At 41.9% G+C, this 18,172-nt stretch overlaps 1 protein-coding gene across 1 annotated transcript; it reads left to right on the top strand.

Annotated features, from left to right (window-relative positions):
* The first annotated feature begins 901 nt into the window (after window positions 1-901).
* LOC102082974 (iporin) lies at window positions 902-16,133 on the top strand. The gene is made up of 10 exons (XM_005451429.4): window positions 902-1,195; window positions 5,788-7,186; window positions 7,487-7,760; window positions 7,851-8,855; window positions 10,869-10,945; window positions 11,048-11,222; window positions 11,315-11,420; window positions 11,505-11,551; window positions 12,293-12,965; window positions 13,087-16,133. Exons 2-10 carry the CDS (start codon window positions 5,843-5,845, stop codon window positions 13,196-13,198), a joined length of 3,813 nt encoding a protein of 1,270 aa, XP_005451486.2. The 5' UTR covers window positions 902-1,195; window positions 5,788-5,842; the 3' UTR covers window positions 13,199-16,133.
* Window positions 16,134-18,172: the final 2,039 nt, after the last annotated feature.

Genomic DNA, 18,172 nt, shown 5'->3' with positions numbered 1-18,172 from the left:
TTTTTAAAAATGCCACAAATGCTTCCTGAGCCCATGACCTCACACCAGTGAGATTTGAAGATACCTGCCCTAAATGGTTTATATCTTGCGTTAATGAGGAGAACTGATATGACCTTTGAGGTGGCCTTAAAACTGTAGATTCAGAGCTGTGTCCTCACTCTTATTATGCTTTGATAGATGCCCAATCCTCTCCTTCACAATCTGGCTTACATAAGACAGCAGAGGTGGCCATATTTCCCACCAGTTGGGTTTACATGGGATCAGCCATCAGAGCGACAGCCAGTATAACAGAAGGTCTTGAACATATCACGTCTCTTACATGGACTGAAGCTGTTATTGATACCCTCACCTAAAAGGAACAGTACCACCGCTTGGGTTGTGGTTTTAGAGCTGTCAATCACATGAGAATGGGAAGTGAAACACATCAACTGAATCCTAAATCCTCCGTTTCACCGCTAGAGGGCGAGCTGGGGCTATTTGAGAAGTGAATATGGCCCCAGCACGTTTGAGACGTACAGGCCTGCTGTCCGCTAATTATTAGAGTATTTTATAATAATCACGGGAGCAAGGGCATATAGTTTTGAGACCTAATGGATCATACCTTCACTGTTTACTACACCCAACACTTATATTGTTTATTATGAGTGTGGATTACATTCATCATCATCATAATAATAATACTAATAATAACGCTTGAATAAGAAAATTATATGTCAGCAATCATATGAGGCACTGAACAGCCTGTTTATTTTTATAATCCCCCCCCTAAAAAACCAGAACAAAAAAATCGAAGTATTTATAGGTTTTACTTGATTCCCACCGGGTGTCTTGGATACTTGAGTAGCAGGAACTTCTCCCTCCTCATTGGCTAACCTGCTCGTGACGCAACAGCCCAGCTAGCCTGAGCGGTGGAAAAGCGGCGGCGTGGGGACCGCTGTGTCTGTCCGGGACTTCAATGCCGGAGCGGTTTCATATTACCTTAGTATTTATTAATAGTTATAAATAAGAGGTTTTAACCGGAGGTATCGAATAACATAGATGAAAACATTAGCTTTCATAATACGCCTTTGACGGCTGTAGTACGTCGAATAGTCTCGTCCATAATAATAAAAAAGTGCATGTTTTTGGACCAAACCGCATCCACATGAAGCACCTGCACGGATGGAGATCACCTTTAACTGATGGCTGTTTTCAAGTAGGTGCTGCTTTGAATGCGATTTGCGCTCCTGCTATGTTGCCTTTCATTCAGTGCTTGAGCTCCTGTCTTGTTCTCATATTTGGTCACTTCACATTTTCTTGTTTGTGGGTTTGCTATTTCTAGAAGCTGGCTACCTATGTGCCCTGCCTCTTGTTGTCTAACGTGTCCCACTTAAGCCACTTTGGATATTTCTTTGTCATTGTGTAAACGCACACAAACACCTGGCCGCCAGGTAAGATGCAGGTCAGACGTCATCTCTGATTCTCGAGATCCTCGTGAAACTTTCCCTTCACATTAACTGCAGACCACTATGAGCAGTCACTGATGTTGTCTCGTTACAGGGCATCATCGCTCTTAACAAGCACAAGCACAGTCTGGGCCTCTTTGCTTTCACGTAACCACAACTCCCATCCTTCAGGTTGATGGCTGACTTGACCTGACAGACATTTCCAGAGAAGCAGCTCAGTTAAACAGATCCATGTCCGTGCGCTCCAGTACGCAGAGGGCCGGTTTGTTTGGCATAGCTGTTTGTGATGCAATTTAGGTGCAAAGATGAGGAGTTGTATCTACTTTGCAGTGATTTTGTTGCAGACAAGTAGTCTGAAGTTCTGGCCTACATTCCTGTTATATTATAATACTGAAAATAAGGTGACTCCATGGAAACTAAACTAAAGGATATATGTATAGATATGACTCGTGATAATTCAGGGGTTCAGTTGGTTTCTGAGACCCTCCACCACACATACCTGTACTGAAATTCATAAATACCTTTGTTTTCAGTATAGCTGTTGATACTAATATCAAATTTAGCTATAATATCTTACATGTTCCAGGACCATCAGGGAATGATCGCCCATGGACAAGGCTGTTATGGAACTGGGAAGTGGCAAAGCTTTCATTTCTAAATTAATGATGTCCTCATATCTAAGGAGCCAGAAATTATCTGCAACAAATGAAATGAAGAAAACAAAATTAGAAAAACATATTCAGGTTCATAATTTGTTGGACAAAGACAAATATTGTTGAAATTTGCCTCTGTGCACCACCACAGTGGATTTCAAATCAGGCAATCAATATGTGACTTTAAGAGACTTTAAGCTTTAATTCAAAAGGTTTACTTTTTTAATACACTGTCCTCATCTCCAGAGGCTCAAAATTAACTGGACAAACTAACATAATTTTAAAAAATCAGCATTATTTTTAACAGTTTGAAAATCCTCTGCAGTCAGTGACTGCCTGAAGTCTAGAACCCACGGTCACCACAAAAAACACTGTTTCCTCCCATAAGATGCTCTGCCAGGCTTTTACAGCCACCACCTTCAGCTGCTGCTTGTCTGTGGATCTCTCTGCCCTCACTTTTGTATTTAATAACTGAAAAGCTGAGATCAGGTTACAGACTTGGCCACTGAAGAATATCTAATTTCTTTGCCTTGACAGACTCTTGGGTTGCTTTTGGAGCATGCTTTGGGTTTTTATCCATGTGCAAAATTAAGCTCTGTCTGATCAATTTTGCAGCATTTAGTTGAATCTGAGCAGAGAGTGCAGGCCTACGCACTTCACAATTCATGCTCCTACTTCTATCAGCATTCACATCATCAATAAACACCAGTGACCCAGTTCCACTGGGAGCCATATATGCCCATGCAATAACATTGTCTCCACAAAAATTAGACAGGTGATGTGGTACATTTCAGATAATGAGCTGTTTCTCTCCTTCTCCAGACTTTTCTCTTACTATTATCATTCTGCTAAAAATTCATCTTGGTCTGTCCAAAATGTTTTTTTCCACAATTGTGCAGGCGCTATCAGATGTTTTCTGGCCGTCTAATCTGGCCTTCTCATTCTTGAGTGTAGCCAGTGGTTTGTGCCTTGTTGTAACCTCTGAATTTATATTTATGCAGGCATTTCTTGATTGCACACTTTAACCAACTCCTAAAGTTGTTGCTGTGTCTCTCTCTCTCTCACACACACACACACACACACACACACACACCTTACTATCCATGACACCTCTTTTTATCAACATGGGGTAAAATATATAAAATACGAGTACAACACTTTGAATCAACTTTGTCATGATATAACAAGGGAGAAGGCCTCACCTGGCCATGAAACTGTCGGTCAGTTGAAACAATCAGTTTTGAAAACCAAGTTTATTACAAAGAGTTGAAGTGTGACTTGCACTAAAAACTAATAATTTAATATAGTCATACAAAAATATTTACCAGAAAAATGATTTTGTGTCATATGATGTGATATATGTCATATATGTTATGTGGAATAACCCATGTAAGCACTGAAATACACAGAATGTGCTTTAATCAAAGATAACTAGTCTATATATTGGTGATAACTGTATGCCTTTTACCTTATGGCCAGGTGTGACATGTATATTTGTATGTAAATTATGAGTTTTTGAATGTCTTAGTTCATCAGAGAGTACATATCATTGAAAGTAAAAAATATATATTTTGTATTACCTGAATTATAATTGTAAATTTCTGTTAATACTGTGTAATGTTGTTTTATGAGCACTGCTGTCCTGCAACTGTTATTTCAGTTCCCTAAGTGAATTTTAGCCATAATATAAAAAGTTAAACCTAAAAAAAATTAAAACTCCTACAGAAACAAAAAAGTTTATGATTGTTATTTTGTTCTGTAAATGTTGAATTATATTACGTTACGGTTACATTACAGTGTTTTAAAAAAGCGTCTGTGAAATCCAAATCTGTGTAATCTGTCCCAATGGACGGTTTTGGAAAATGTAAAAATTGTAATGAACTTATTAATTGCTTACATTTTTCAGTAATATGAACTCCTGTTCCTCCTGTAGTGATGATAGGATTATACAGGAGTGAAAACGGTTAGAAAATTGAAAGTATTTCTAGATATAGACAAGATGCTTGACTATAAAACATTAATGTGCAGTTACAAAATCTCCACATGTGGAGGATTTGTCCCTTCTTACTGGGATTCCACTGTGTGTGTGCATATGTGTGTGTGTGTGCATGTATGTGTGTGTGTGTGTGTTCATCTATCCCTGGTTGTTAATCAGGTTTTGTCAATAGATCACACATTAAATGACAAAAATATTTTAAGAAGGCTTCGCTACGGGACGTCTTTCACCCGTTCTTATGGTGTCAGCTATTTAAAAATATTGACTGTGGTAAATTGAGTTTGACACCTCTGATATATAAAGCCTGTATCTGAGCCAGTATCATAAAAATTGGTATTTTAAATATATTTCTCTGTGAACCTCTGCAATCAAATTTCAAATACAGAAAATAATAGATCTAAAAAAAACTTAATAGCTAATCAGTAACACATTACACATTTAAATGTGAAACAGCGCGCTCATATCTGTAAGTTCTTAACTCTTGAAAGTTTTCACTGTGCGTGTTATATGAGTCAGGATAGAAATATAAACTGAAGGCTTTATAGGTTAGTGAAGGCCTATAACTGCAAGATGGTATTCATAGCCACTCATCCATCAACATAATCTTCATTACTGACTGAGTTAATGTGGGTGAGGAACATCAGACACTCGTTTTGTCTTCAAGAAGCTACTTCAGTTGCCCCTAAACCGCAATTCTACTTTGTTCTTTATTTTTCCAATTTCAGTCTAGTTTAAAATCATGAAACAACACTACAGCTTTTCTTCTATGACTGAACATCATTAGTGCTCACCACTGGATGAATATTTTATATGTAGTTTGCACTTGTTTGAATTTATGTTTTTTTGTCCCCATTATTTTATTGCATAAAGGGGAGATGACCCTTATTGTTCTTTTTGTGGGTGTCTTTTTTTAAATGAGTGTGTGCAAAGTCAGCGGCACTGCACGTGAACATGATGGAACACTTTCAATTAACTAAAGTGATGTGAAAGTGTATTTACTCTTAGGAGTGCTAGCGGAGCAACTCTGCAGTGCAGCTGCCCTAGTTACAGAGCAGCCGGATGACTGTGAGTGACTGTGGTTGGCCCAGGCTGAGAGAGGAGGAGTTTGTTATGGTTGACTGAATTATGGAGTGTAGGCTGCTAGAAGCAGACTTGGATGGCAGGACCGGTGGGGTAAATTGAGGGAGAAGACTGTGGCAGCAGTAGCCTGCAGATGTGTTTTAAGTTTTTATCTTTTTCTTTTACTCCAGATTTGAAAATGCATTTTTTAAAATTAACCACTAAAATGTTTAAATAGGCCCCTGAGCTGCATATACAGTTGGAAAATCCACTTGATAAACATTTGCTGTTTTCTCTTTAATATGTTCATGTCTTAAAACATTGAGCTGCAGTGATCAATGAGGTAAAAAAAACAGACATAATGAGAAGCACGTATGCAGTATTAAACACATCCTCATGCAAATGGCAACAGCAAATATATTTTTTAAAAGATGTCATTGTGCTTTGCACCAAACTCTAAACTTTTTCTGTTATGATTAATGCTTGTCAGTGTTAGCTGATGGCTAAGCGTTCCATCAATGTAATGTACTTTATACTGATTTTATCTTCTCTTGTACAAGCTTCCTGTTGTATCATTCTGAATGAATTTCTGCAGAATCCCTAAAATTTAATCTATTCTGTGTTACTCTTCCAGGATTAAATTGTAGGAACATGGAGACAGGTTTCCTTGTCCAGCCTTATCCAGAAGTATGATCGGAGCATCCAGCCTCTCTGGGGACACCTTGATAGCCTGCCACTTCCCCGTGGTGCAGCTTTCCACTTGGCAGCTTCCTGTCCAGGCCCTGTGCAGCTCTGCCAAGAGGCCTGGCCGGCTGTGCTCAGCAGGCCTGACTCGGGCCGTGTCCCTCCCAGAGCAAGAGTCGATCAACCGTGAACATGCCTTCACCGGCGACCGGAGACATTTTTCCAGCAGCTACAGCAGCCTCAACGAGGACCGGACGGAGGAGGAGGGAGGCAGCGACGGAAGCTGGAAGTACGAATCCACCTCGTCACCCGAAGAGACGAGTTCCCACCAGAAGAAGGAAAGATCTACACCTAGAAGCAATCTGCGTTCACGCAACTCCTTCCTTCCCTGTACAGAGCTAAATGAGGATGAGGAGGATGAAGACAGTGATGGAGATAATCTGCACAGATACCATGAGGACTCTTCTTTTGTGCTGCATGGAAATTCCAATTGGCCGCTAAGTAATGTCGCCACAAATTACCCAATATACCCATTGCCTCACGGGAACCTGGACAGTGAATGGGGCAATGAGGGAACTATGCTGGTTAGTGAGAGTGATCAGGAGTGGCTCTCTAACCAGTCCAACCAGATGGACTCACTGCCACCTGAATGCCAGTGCTGTCACATGAGCAGATCTGGCATCACGATGTTGGCTTGTTTGGAGAAGTACTCAGACAGACTGGGGGATAACATGTCCTGCTGCCTCCACGGCCAACGCAAATGTTCCCCAGAGCTTCTTTCCAACAACCACACAGAGTATGTCAGTGACTCTTCCTGTAACAGTTCTGATGGCATCTTGGTTAATTTCTGCACTATGTACAACAGGAGCAACAATCCTGCCACACCTCATGATCTTAGCAGTCCTGCAGTTCACCCCTCTGGGTCATCAGAGGGATGTGTATTCCTCAACCTCCAACCTGTCCCCCAAAGTCAGAATGAGGAAGTCAAACTTGATAGCATGACGGTTTACTCTCCTCCGAAAGAGGAGGGTGACATGCCGCTTTCTGCTTCCCGCCTGTCCCCTCGGGGCCTTGACTCTAACTGCAATCTGTACTCACTAGAGGAGCTACCTGCAGGGCTCTCCTCTCTAGAGGTATCAGACCTGACTGCGTGTCTTCAAAGCCAGCCCACCCTGGCCATGGGGACCAACCAGAAGTACTACAAGCTTGTGACTTGTGACCTTTCTTCCCAGTCACCCAGCCCGGCCTGGTCCAGTGTCACCAGCTGCCCCGAAGGTCAGAGCAGAGGCAGCCCCTTCCTTCTCAGTTTTGATCAGAAGAAAGAAGGGCAGCAGAATGGAATTAAGAAGGTAAATACAAACTTTATAGTGTTTAGATGATTAAAAAAAAAAGATTTAGAAGTACTGTTTTTAGATCTCTGATTTTAATGTGATCTGCAAATAGAAGAAATGGCAAATGACTCAATTAAATTATGTACTAATGTTTTATATATCAGTTATACAGCTTTCATAACAGTAATGAACTTTGCTGTTGCACTCAATGTTCCCTTTTGACAATCTGACCACCTTTTGGGAACAGCATTTATAAACTTGATGGATTATTGTTATTAAAACTGAGCAGTTTTTCCTTGCTTTTTCTCTTCCTGTCAGGAGAAAGAGGACCAGCAAAAGGAGACGGGTGTTCAGTTTGACTGTTCTCACTTTCAGATCCAAGATTACCAGGTTGCAACCACCTCCACTGACAAAGCCCTCTGCCGAAAGAAACAGGCAGATAGCATCCAGAACCTCTCCCACACGCCTTGCTCGCTGTGCCCCAGCCAGTGTGGCCCACATAGCAGTAAATGCCAAGACGCAAGAGTGGCAACCACACAGCCATCTGTGATGCAGGACCAGGAGCACAACAATCCCTGTGATACTGAGAAGGGTAAGGCAGTGGCTAATAGAAAAATCCAGTTCTTTTGCTTTGTGTCTGTGATTTAGAGTGAAAAATCTTTATCTTACATGTCCTTCTCAGGACCAAGTCCAGATGTGGTGCGCTACAGTAAAGCCCAGAGGCCAACCTCGCTGCCCATCCAGCCCTTTGTTCTGGCTCCTGCAGGAAAGCTGCAGCCCCCGTCCCAGCCCCTCGGCTGCCTTCTAGAGCAGTATCTAAATAAAAAGAGCAGTAAGACTGATAACACGCAGCCGGCCTTCAGTTTCAAAGGCAAAAGCAGCCAAAGTTTTTCTGATTTTCACCCATCACCGACGGACAACCACTGCTCCATCTTCCTAGAGGCTCCGTCTAGCTCTGATACCTGCTCCACCTGCACACCAAGCCCAGAGTGCTTCATCCGCACACGTTCATGGAATCAGTTGGGCGAAAGCCAAGACTGTACCGGTCCATGCACATCAAACTGCAGCCTGGATTCACATCATACTAGTTGTCCCACAGAGGCTCAAGAGCAAGAAAAAGCAGGCCCACACTCAGGCAGAACTCAGGCTAACACTTTGCTCAGTCTTGTCTCAGCTCCAAATCGATCCAGTCTCGTTAGGATTCCCACCTACCAGGACTTGATCAGTCTCACCTCTGAGCAAAGCCAAGTGCGCGCCGAGCCTAAAAGTGCTAATCATTCCCTTAACACCACCTACCATTCAATATTCTCTCAAACACCACCCACTTTAACCATCACCACTGACACCCACCACCCAAACTCGCAGGTGTCTGTTTCTCCTCCCAAAACCTCGCTGCCACAGGTAAAGCTCCCACAGTGTGGAGCCGCACCTGCAGCTGACTCGGGCTTTTTTCACTCTAGTTTCACAGCTGCCCTCTCCTCAGTGGCTCCTCTCTCCTCTCTGAGTTCTCTCTTCTCCTTGGCCGCTTCAGGGCTGCAAATCCAGGACTCTGCTGGACACAGTTCGAAGCCAAATCAGAGTCATCACAGTGAGTCTCTGATCCTGAGCGACAGGCCGCCCACAGAGTTCAACCTCTCACCCGATACGTCTTATGAGTCCATGTCTATCAGCCATCTTCAGAGGAGAGGTGAGCCTCAGCTGATGGCTGATAAATGATATGAAATGCTGTCAATAAATTGTAATTGGAATGTAGTAAAAGTGACTGGATTGTCTAGCCGGTGATGAGCTGTTAAGAGCAGCAATAAAAACTCACAGTGCTGCAGCAGTGCTTTCAATACCCTGAAGGGGCTTCCTCTCAAACATGACCTATTTTTAACTCTCCCAGCACAGGATTGGCTGAGCCGTCCTCTCTGTAGCCTATGTGTGCGCGACTGCGGGACAAAAGAGAGAAGGATGCAGTAGAAACAGTGTTAATGATTTATATTGCAATCACTTTGTTTTAGTGCTATCATATAAGTCGCTTGGTGTAAATATAGTTATATAAATGTAAACCATTTCCAATAAGGTAAAGATTAGTAATAGAGGAGGCATTTGCACAACTGCAAAAAGTCTGTGTGGTGCAGCACTGCAGGCAGCATCAACATGCATAAAGAATTTACTGTGACATTTGCAGAGGCTAGCCAGTATGAGAGATGAAGAAGAGAGACAGGGTGAAGCAAGTCATTGAGGACCACTGCTGAAATGGAAAAAACGACTCTTTCATCTTTAGTTCCCTTCGACATTTGCATTCCTGAAATATGATAATGAACCCCGAAACCCGGCTCTCCTATGACTGTGTATTGACCCAGTTAGTGAACCCCTTTCTTGAAACACACGCTGATAGTCTAGTCATAATTTTAACCGGATAATACTCGGAAAATCCTAAAGCAAGCTGACTTATACCAAAACCTACCTAGAACTATCCATCACCAGAGTTTTAATTCATCAATTAAAAGAAGATAGGGCTTTTTGGAAAATAATCTACATAGAGAGACAGCAATGCGGCAAATCAGTTGCACTAGGGGGGAAACAGTTGGCCAGTGTAAAATCTGAAATTGAGGACTGAAATTTAAAAAAAAAAAAACTCCAGCCATCCATTTTTCTTTTCCTTATCCAATTCAGGATTGTGGAGGGGTTGGAGCCTGTTCCTGCTAAGAGGCAGAGGTAGCCCTGGACAAGTTGCCAGTCTCTCCAGGCCAGTCCCAGTCTTACAGGGCTAGTGGAGCTGTGTCTAGCTGTTAGAAAGCTTAAGCTTCCTGAATTAGTTTTTGAATTTCACTTTAACACATTTTGAACACTGTCAGAATCCTTAACTTTCCGTAAATACGCTCACTGGCCACCTTATTAGTTACAGCTTGCCTTTAATTCTTCGTCTCATGGATTCGACAAGGTGCGGGAAACATTCCTCTGAGATTTTGATCAATATTGATATAATAGCAACATGCTGCAGATTTGTTGGCTGCACATGATGTGAATCTCCAGTTCTACCACATGCCAAACATCTATTGGACTGAGATCAGGTGACTGTGGAGGCCATTTGAGTACAGTGAACTTACTGTCATGTTCAAGAAACCAGTCTGAGACGATTTGAGCTTCGTGACATGATGGCATCATGGTCAGCAACAGCGTGTGCCAAGAAAATACCTCCCATACGTTGCACAACCAGCAACAGCCTGAATTGTTGATACAAGGCAGGCCAAAGTTTTGGCCAGATACCCTACCTTCTGAATGTCGCAGCAAACCAGGCAACAGTTTTCCAGTTTTCTGTTGTCCAATTTTGGTGAGTTCTTGTGAATTGTAGGCTCCCTTTTACTGTTAGAAAGTGCTATTAAAGTTGCTATTTAAGTTACTGACATTGTCCATTTCCACATGTCTGAATGCATTGTTACTGCCATGCAACAGGCTGATTGGATGGCAGTCAAAAAGTTGCACCAAAGTGTCCAGTGAGTGTATATCAGCCTAAAACTGACAGTTTCTGGGTGTTACTCATGGGTTGGTCGTGCATCGCACCACACATCAGCTTTAACTAGCAATGAAATCGACAGAGACACCTTAACACCACACCAGTTAATGCTCTTGAACAAGTATAAAGTATAAAGTTGTCAGATTTGGCATCTGAATAAAATTCATCCTGTCCAACTTGCTTGTTTGATGTCTCCAGGGTTGCTGAGGTCTGTGAGCAGGGCGGTGGATCTGATTATGGCTCATTTTGGCAGCAGCAGAGATCCTGAAGAAAAGGTATTTTGCTGAACTTAGACATTGACTTGTCACGATATAAATGTGCCAGCAGGTATATTGTGTAAGCAGAAAATATAATGTTTAACATTTCCTCTGGCACAGATGCGCCTGGGGAACAGTTCTTACAGTCCTACAATCACTGGTCTGGTTCTGGAACACTTGTGTCCAGCGATCCAGGATATTCTAGAGGACGGTCTTAGGGATCACAAACTCGATTTTATAATCGGACAACGCCGCAACCACGCCTGGAGTGTGGTCGAAACCTCTACTAGGATTGGTAGGCTCAAGTGTCTCATCGGTTTGCCCAAGCAGGATTATGTGCTGTTCTGTGGCCTTTGATATAGCTTTTATAATCTCTGTTTAACACAGGTCCATCCACCAGAGTTCTTCACAGTCTGGTTTCCAAAATCAGACGCTGTCCCCAGCTCACCAGCCACTGCATGAAACTGAGAGCCTTCATCATGGGCCTGCTTAAGTAAATACCTTTGATGCTACTAATGAGGCAGATGTGTGAACAACATAACCTTTAATGTTCTCCTGGTTGTTTCTTCTCTTACAGCTTGAGAGCTTTGGAGTTCTGGCTCAGTCATCTTCAGAGTCAAAAAGGTGAGCGCACAGGCAATTTATAGTTCTTTATTTCTGCCTCCAGGGAGCCATAACTCAGCTTGTGCACCACTTTCGCTGACACTCAGTGAGCTTAACAACTAAATGGATTGCAATGAATCTTGAAATAACATAATCTCCCACCTGTATCCTGCTTTTTTTTACTCCTCAATACTTTCAGTCTGTTGTCTGTGTTCTTTGGATTTAGCACTAATTAGGGAACACTATCAGTCTAACGACCTAAAGTGAGGTTAACCAGCTAAACAGCTGTTAGCTTATCAAAAACTTGTCAGTAGTTATCTATAGTACAATAGCAAGCTTTCTGGATGCTGATTTGATGTTAAACATGTGCAAAAGGAAAAGTCAGACTCACCATTATTACCACTGCCTGTGTGACCATGTTTGCGTACCAATTTGAGCTCCTGTCGCTTTAAGGCTGTCTCCCTAGAAGTTCAGTTTTTCTGACTGGCTGCCCCTCGCCAGGAATGTCGGGTCAGTAGAAAAAATGTTGGAGAATTTGTGTTTGGAGTCTTTCTGAAGCATACCAGGACTAGATTTATCTTATTATTTGAAACTTTATGCATGACAAATATGAGCATCCAACTTTAAATAAGGTAACACATAATACAGCTTTTTAAATGCTCTAGTCCAAAGTACCCATGATAAAAACTGAACCCAAGCTATAAACATATTATTGTTTATGTGTGGATCTTTGTGTGATCACATCCTTTACTTTCTTCATAGATGTTGTGACAACCTACTACCATTCTTGGGGGTTCCTGTCTATGTCCCTGGGTCGCTGTCAGCCTTTGTTTCAGGAGCTGCTGCTTCTCCTGCAGCCACTCTCTGTGTTGCCCTTTGACCTCAACTTGCTTCTGGAGCCCCGACTGTTACGTCACAGACAACTGTGTTCAGAGGAGCAGGCTCTCTCCCCACCTCAACCATGCTCAGCGCTTTTAGCAACCAGCTGGCCAAGACTGCAAGGCGACAAAAAGGAAGGCTTCAGCTACCACAGTCAGATTTCACACCAGATTGATTTGCACCACCAAGAGTCTCTCAGCTCTCACAGTTCAAGTTGCTACGAGCAACAGTATGGTTGTATGCAGACCAGCAGGAGTCCAGTGTTGGCTCCTATTCCAGAGTGGTGCCCTAAGGAGCCTGACGTTGTAGATGGTGTGGCTGGAATAGAGGACTGTAGCCAAAATCATACAGATACTTGGTTTCAAATAAGTATGGACAGCAAGAAAGAAGAAACAAAGGTGGAAAAAGACTGTGGCATCCCAAATCCACCTACTACTGTACAGGCACAAAGTCCATGTCGGGGTGGGCTTCGCTGGGCTAAACTGTTTGGAGCAACTGGTACTTCATCCACACTGGGAGCAATTTCTGACAGTTACACAGGAGCACAAACCACAAAGTAAGAACCAATGAGTGAATGAGCGAGTAATCCTGAGTAGGTTTTTTTCTTTGTGAGGATACTATCCAGACAGCATGTTACTCTACTCATGAGTATTATCTCTTTATCATTTGTTTTGAAGGCACAGGCGACCATCACAGTGGCTACATTTGGACCGATCACAGCTTGGACTCTTGGCTCAATCCATCAGGTCCATGAAGCTAGGAGGAGCTCAAACAGACAAGGACTGCTGAAAACAAAACCCTCCATGGGGGAGAGCCAGACTGCAGATTATTTACTGTAAGAACAAAAGTCTTAACTGGATGAAAGTGCAGCTCTTAGCCATGCTGCAGAACTGATAAGAAAGCACAAAAACGCAAGATTAACAGCTTTGGCTCTTACTCAGCAAGCTTTGCATTACACCAACTGTTGTGAATCCAAGCAATGTTTTTGTGTTCTTGCTGAGTACCTGTTAAATATCAGCTTATCACCATGTTGTGCTTTTAAAACAAATTAGCGCTATGGACCGGGGAGGGTGTAGCATCACAAAGTGTAGCATAACAGCAAAAAAAGACTCTAGTTTAAGTGGCAGATCTTCACATCAGACTAATAATGTGTCAATGTATAAATTAGTTATTGATGTATGCAGAAACATGTGTTACATATAGCGTTTATGAAATTATAAATGAGAGGAAAAGACCTAGTGATGCTGATATAACAGCTCTCTAACTAGTTATTAAAATTCGAGTTAGATATGCACTCATGTCATAAGCTACACCTGTTCAACTGCTTGTTGATGCCCATCTAATCAGCCAATCACATGCAAGCAACCCAGTGCATTTAGGCATGTAGACATGGTCAGGATGACCTGCTGAAGTTCAAACTGAGCATGAGAATTGGTGCTAAAAAGGCTAGGCTGGGTAATCTAGAAACTGGTTTACTGTTTCTAAAATACAGAGAATGGTCAAACAAAGGCCAGGTGAGCATGGCTATACTGCTTTGAGGAAAGCAACAGTGACTCAAATAAGCATTTGTCACAATCAAGGTTTGCAGAAGAGCATGAATGCACAGCACATCAAACCTTGGACCTTGACACGCCTGTCAGCTAAGAACAAGAAATGGAGGCTACAGTTAACACAGACTTACCAAAATCAGACAACAGAACACATGACACATAACATTTGAAGCAGATGAGCTACAGCAGGGAAAATTACACCAGGTGTCACTCCTGTCAGCTAAGAAACAGGAAAGTGAAGCTACAATTCACATGGGCTCCGCAAAATTAGAAAACAGAAGATTTAAAAAAACATTGCCTTGTCTAAAGAGTGTCGATTTCTGTAGGGTCAGAACTTGGCATAAATAACATGAAAGCATGGATTCATCCTGTCTTGAATCAACAGTTCAGGTTATTGGTGGTGTGATGGCGTGGGGGATATTTTCTTAGCATACTTTGGGCTCCTCAGGAGTAACCGAGCATCATTTAAACACCACACCCACCTGAGTGTTGTTGCTGATGATGCCCATCCCTTTATGACCTCATTATGATTCACATCATGGATGTGCAGCTGAAAAATCTGCATCCGTAGTCATGTTGATACGAACTAAAATTTCCAAGCAATGTTTCCAGCAACTTGCTGAATCTATGCCATAAAGAATTAAGGATGTTCTGAAGTCAAAAGGGGGTCCAACCCAGTGTAGCAAGGTCTACCTAACTGCGTACTAAATGGTTTAGATTCGGTTTGAGCATGTGCAGTGACAAATCTTCTAAGAGCCAGTTAGTGTGTTTGCAACCTGCAGATTGTCGCTCAGTAGGTTGCTTGGTCTGAGGTTTCAAAAAGGGAGTACAGCAACTGGTTCTTTTCTTTCTGTGGAATTTTGTAATTTTTGCCATTAGTTGTCAGATACGACTTGATAAATATGATCAGGCAAACAAAATTACTTATCTATTTCTAAAAAGATGGGAAACTATGTAAAATCTTAAAACAACAACAACAACAACAACAACAAAAAAAGGAATAAAATTACCTGCAAACAGTTTAACCCTTCATTTACCCGAAAATAGAACAAGACAACATCAAATCCGCTGAAAAGCAAAAAAAAACAAAAAACCCCAAACTGCTCTGTTCCCAAATGCTTGGAAATGCTGTTAAAAGAAGATATAATGCAACAGAGTTTAACAAATCCCTGTGTGATCTTTAAAAAAAATTAAAAAGTGTAGCTGGCATTAAATCAAAATCCTCTGCAGCATTGCAATGTTTAATATGTTGGCTTTGTACCTAATACCAAATTTAAATGATGTGCATGTTATCGGATTCTGGTTTTTGTTTACATTTTACTCACTTTTTTCTCTTTTTTCTTATAAACAAGAGAAGTGTGTTTAAGCCAAAATCTTTTCCAGGAAATAGTTTGATGAGCAAGATAGATGAGCAAGGGCCACTGCCCCTATCTGGTTTGTGGACTAACCATGATTAGGTGATTATGTTTCTCCTGCAAGCTGATGTCATTCATAAAATGTGAATTTGCTGTAGACCGTTGGACATTCTTGTGGTTCAAAACTTCCCGTTTCTCACATTACTTTCCGTCGCTGCTTGGCCTTGTCATTTTATTGATGGAAAAAAAAAAGAAAAGAAATAGATGCTTATCAGTGCCAGATACACCACACACGCACCAGCCTCCTGTAGTAGATTGTCATTGATGGTTTTATTCCCAGTAACTTGCCTTTCTTCTCCATATTCACAGCATGGATTTACTGTAAATGCATGTCGAGTCAGCAAAAGTACAGAAGGTCGTCCTGTCTTTATTGGATCTCTCAACTTCCTTTCGCTGCTTTTCTCCCCTTTGATGTTTTTACAGGTGCAGATTTTATTATGGACATTTTCTGGCATGGAACTTTTAAATGTGTAGAGCTGTTTGGGTAATACTGTAGCATGCCTTCAGGTCTTCCAGTGATGTTAAACACATAAGCCACCTTGTGGCCGTTTCAGGTATTTATCTCTGTGTCGGGTATACTTTGATTGACTGGTAGTGAGATAAGATGGAAGAACATGGAGGAAAATGTGACTTTCATTAAATAGTATGAGGTCTGTTAAGGTTTTCCTTCTTTCTATAGTTTTTCTTTCCCGCTGAATGCTTCCTCTAATGCCCAGTGACAATCAACCTGTTAATAAAGACTTGACATCTTCACATGTATTCACCCTTGTCTTTTTTGTGTCTTTACATTTAACTACTTGTGATTTGAAAGGACTTGACTAATTTTACAACTTCATCATGCTGGTTATGATCATTTTATTGGGATTTGTGGTATTTTTTTGACTTGCTGCTCTTTTCCAGTGCAATCTGGGTATGTCCACACAGGAAAAGGTACCCTGTAGGATGGTGTGGGGTTAGACATATCCCGCGTGGCCAATTACCTACAAATTCGTAGACTCCACCAAATGCGGCCCACAAATGCGCCCTCCTATTCCCCAGATTTGAAGGATGGGTTGGGTGTATCCTTCGTGATATCCCAGAATTCATAGCGCGGCCCAGCCAATTCCAGTTTCCAACAATGGCAGCAGCTACTTAGTTTTAATATTACTCTTATTACTCTTTCTTTTACGCAAATCTGAAGGCTAGACTGTCTCATTTCACAGCCTTGCACTTCGGCCTTCTCGGTCTTTGAAGAACCTGGCCCACGTAGACCATGAAGGCTGGGTCCTCCGAAGGATGCGGCCTATGAATTGGGACATAGCTAGAGTCTGCGCAGCAGTGACTTGGGGTGGTTTATTTGCTGATGGGTTTACCGCAACTGACGACTCATTACTGTGTTGGAGGCTTGTTGCTAGCTAGTTAGCGATGCTACATACCTGTTACTCTAACAGTCTGTATTTTTGAATGATTCCTGTAAGACATGGCACCCACTATCAAATCAGTTTATCAAGATAAAGAGAAATATTTTGTATTTATTTGTACCGTATTTTTGGCACTATAAGGCGCACTTAAAATCCTTTAATTTTCTCAAAAATCGACAGTGCCCCTTATAATCCAGTGCGCCTTATGTATGAATTCTGGTTGTGGTTACTGACCTCGAACCGATTTTATGTGCTACACGGTGCTCAAAAATCTGTCAAAAAATGTTTTAGTACGACTTTGGTAAGCCACACCGCTTGATGGATTTTCGGAGCATTAAGGCTACCGTAGTCAGGAGCCTCGCGGAGTAATCTGGGTCCAAAACTCAGTCCACTCAGTGTTGCCAATTTAGCAACTTTGTTGCTATATTTAGCGAGTTTTCAGACCCTTTTAGCGACTTTTTTTCTAAAAAGCGACTAGGGACAAATCTGGCGACTATTTCTGGTGTTATTAATTCAATTCAATTCAATTCAATTTTATTTATATAGCGCCAAATCACAACAAAAGTCGCCTCAAGGCGCTTTATATTGTACAGTAGATAGCACAATAATAAATACAGAGAAAAACCCAACAATCATATGACCCCCTATGAGCAAGCACTTTGGCGACAGTGGGAAGGAAAAACTCCCTTTTAACAGGAAGAAACCTCCGGCAGAACCAGGCTCAGGGAGGGGCGGCCATCTGCTGCGACCGGTTGGGGTGAAAGAAGGAAAACAGGATGAAAGACATGCTGTGGAAGAGAGACAGAGATTAATAACAGATATGATTCGATGCAGAGAGGTCTATTAACACATAGTGAGTGAGAAAGGTGACTGGAAGGGAAAAACTCAATGCATCATGGGAATCCCCGGCAGCCTACGTCTATTGCAGCATAACTAAGGGAGGACTCAGGGTCACCTGGTCCAGCCCTAACTATATGCTTTAGCAAAAAGGAAAGTTTTAAGCCTAATCTTGAAAGTAGAGATAGTGTCTGTCTCCCGAATCCAAACTGGAAGTTGGTTCCACAGAAGAGGGGCCTGAAAACTAAAGGCTCTGCCTCCCATTCTACTTTTAAATACTCTAGGAACAACAAGTAGGCCTGCAGTGCAAGAGCGAAGTGCTCTAATAGGGTGATATGGTACTACAAGGTCATTAAGATAAGATGGGGCCTGATTATTTAAGACCTTGTATGTGAGGAGCAGGATTTTGAATTCAATTCTGGATTTAACAGGAAGCCAATGAAGGGAAGCCAAAACAGGAGAAATATGCTCTCTCTTTGTAGTCCCTGTCAGGACTCTTGCTGCAGCATTTTGGATTAGCTGAAGGCTTTTCAGCGAGTTTTTAGGACATCCTGATAATAA

The sequence above is a fragment of the Oreochromis niloticus genome, linkage group LG7 (assembly GCF_001858045.2).
Source record: "Oreochromis niloticus isolate F11D_XX linkage group LG7, O_niloticus_UMD_NMBU, whole genome shotgun sequence".
Classification (NCBI taxonomy): Eukaryota; Metazoa; Chordata; class Actinopteri; order Cichliformes; family Cichlidae; genus Oreochromis; species Oreochromis niloticus.
Note: the sequence above shows the minus strand (reverse complement) of the source record. Positions and strands in the feature narration are given on the sequence as shown.

Coding starts and splice junctions, on each gene's coding strand:
- LOC102082974 (XM_005451429.4), top strand. CDS start 5,843: ATGATCGGAGCATCCAGCCTCTCTGGGGACACCTTGATAGCCTGCCAC. Junction 7,187..7,486: donor AGCAGAATGGAATTAAGAAG/GTAAATACAAAC, acceptor TCTTCCTGTCAG/GAGAAAGAGGACCAGCAAAA. Junction 10,946..11,047: donor GCAGAGATCCTGAAGAAAAG/GTATTTTGCTGA, acceptor CCTCTGGCACAG/ATGCGCCTGGGGAACAGTTC.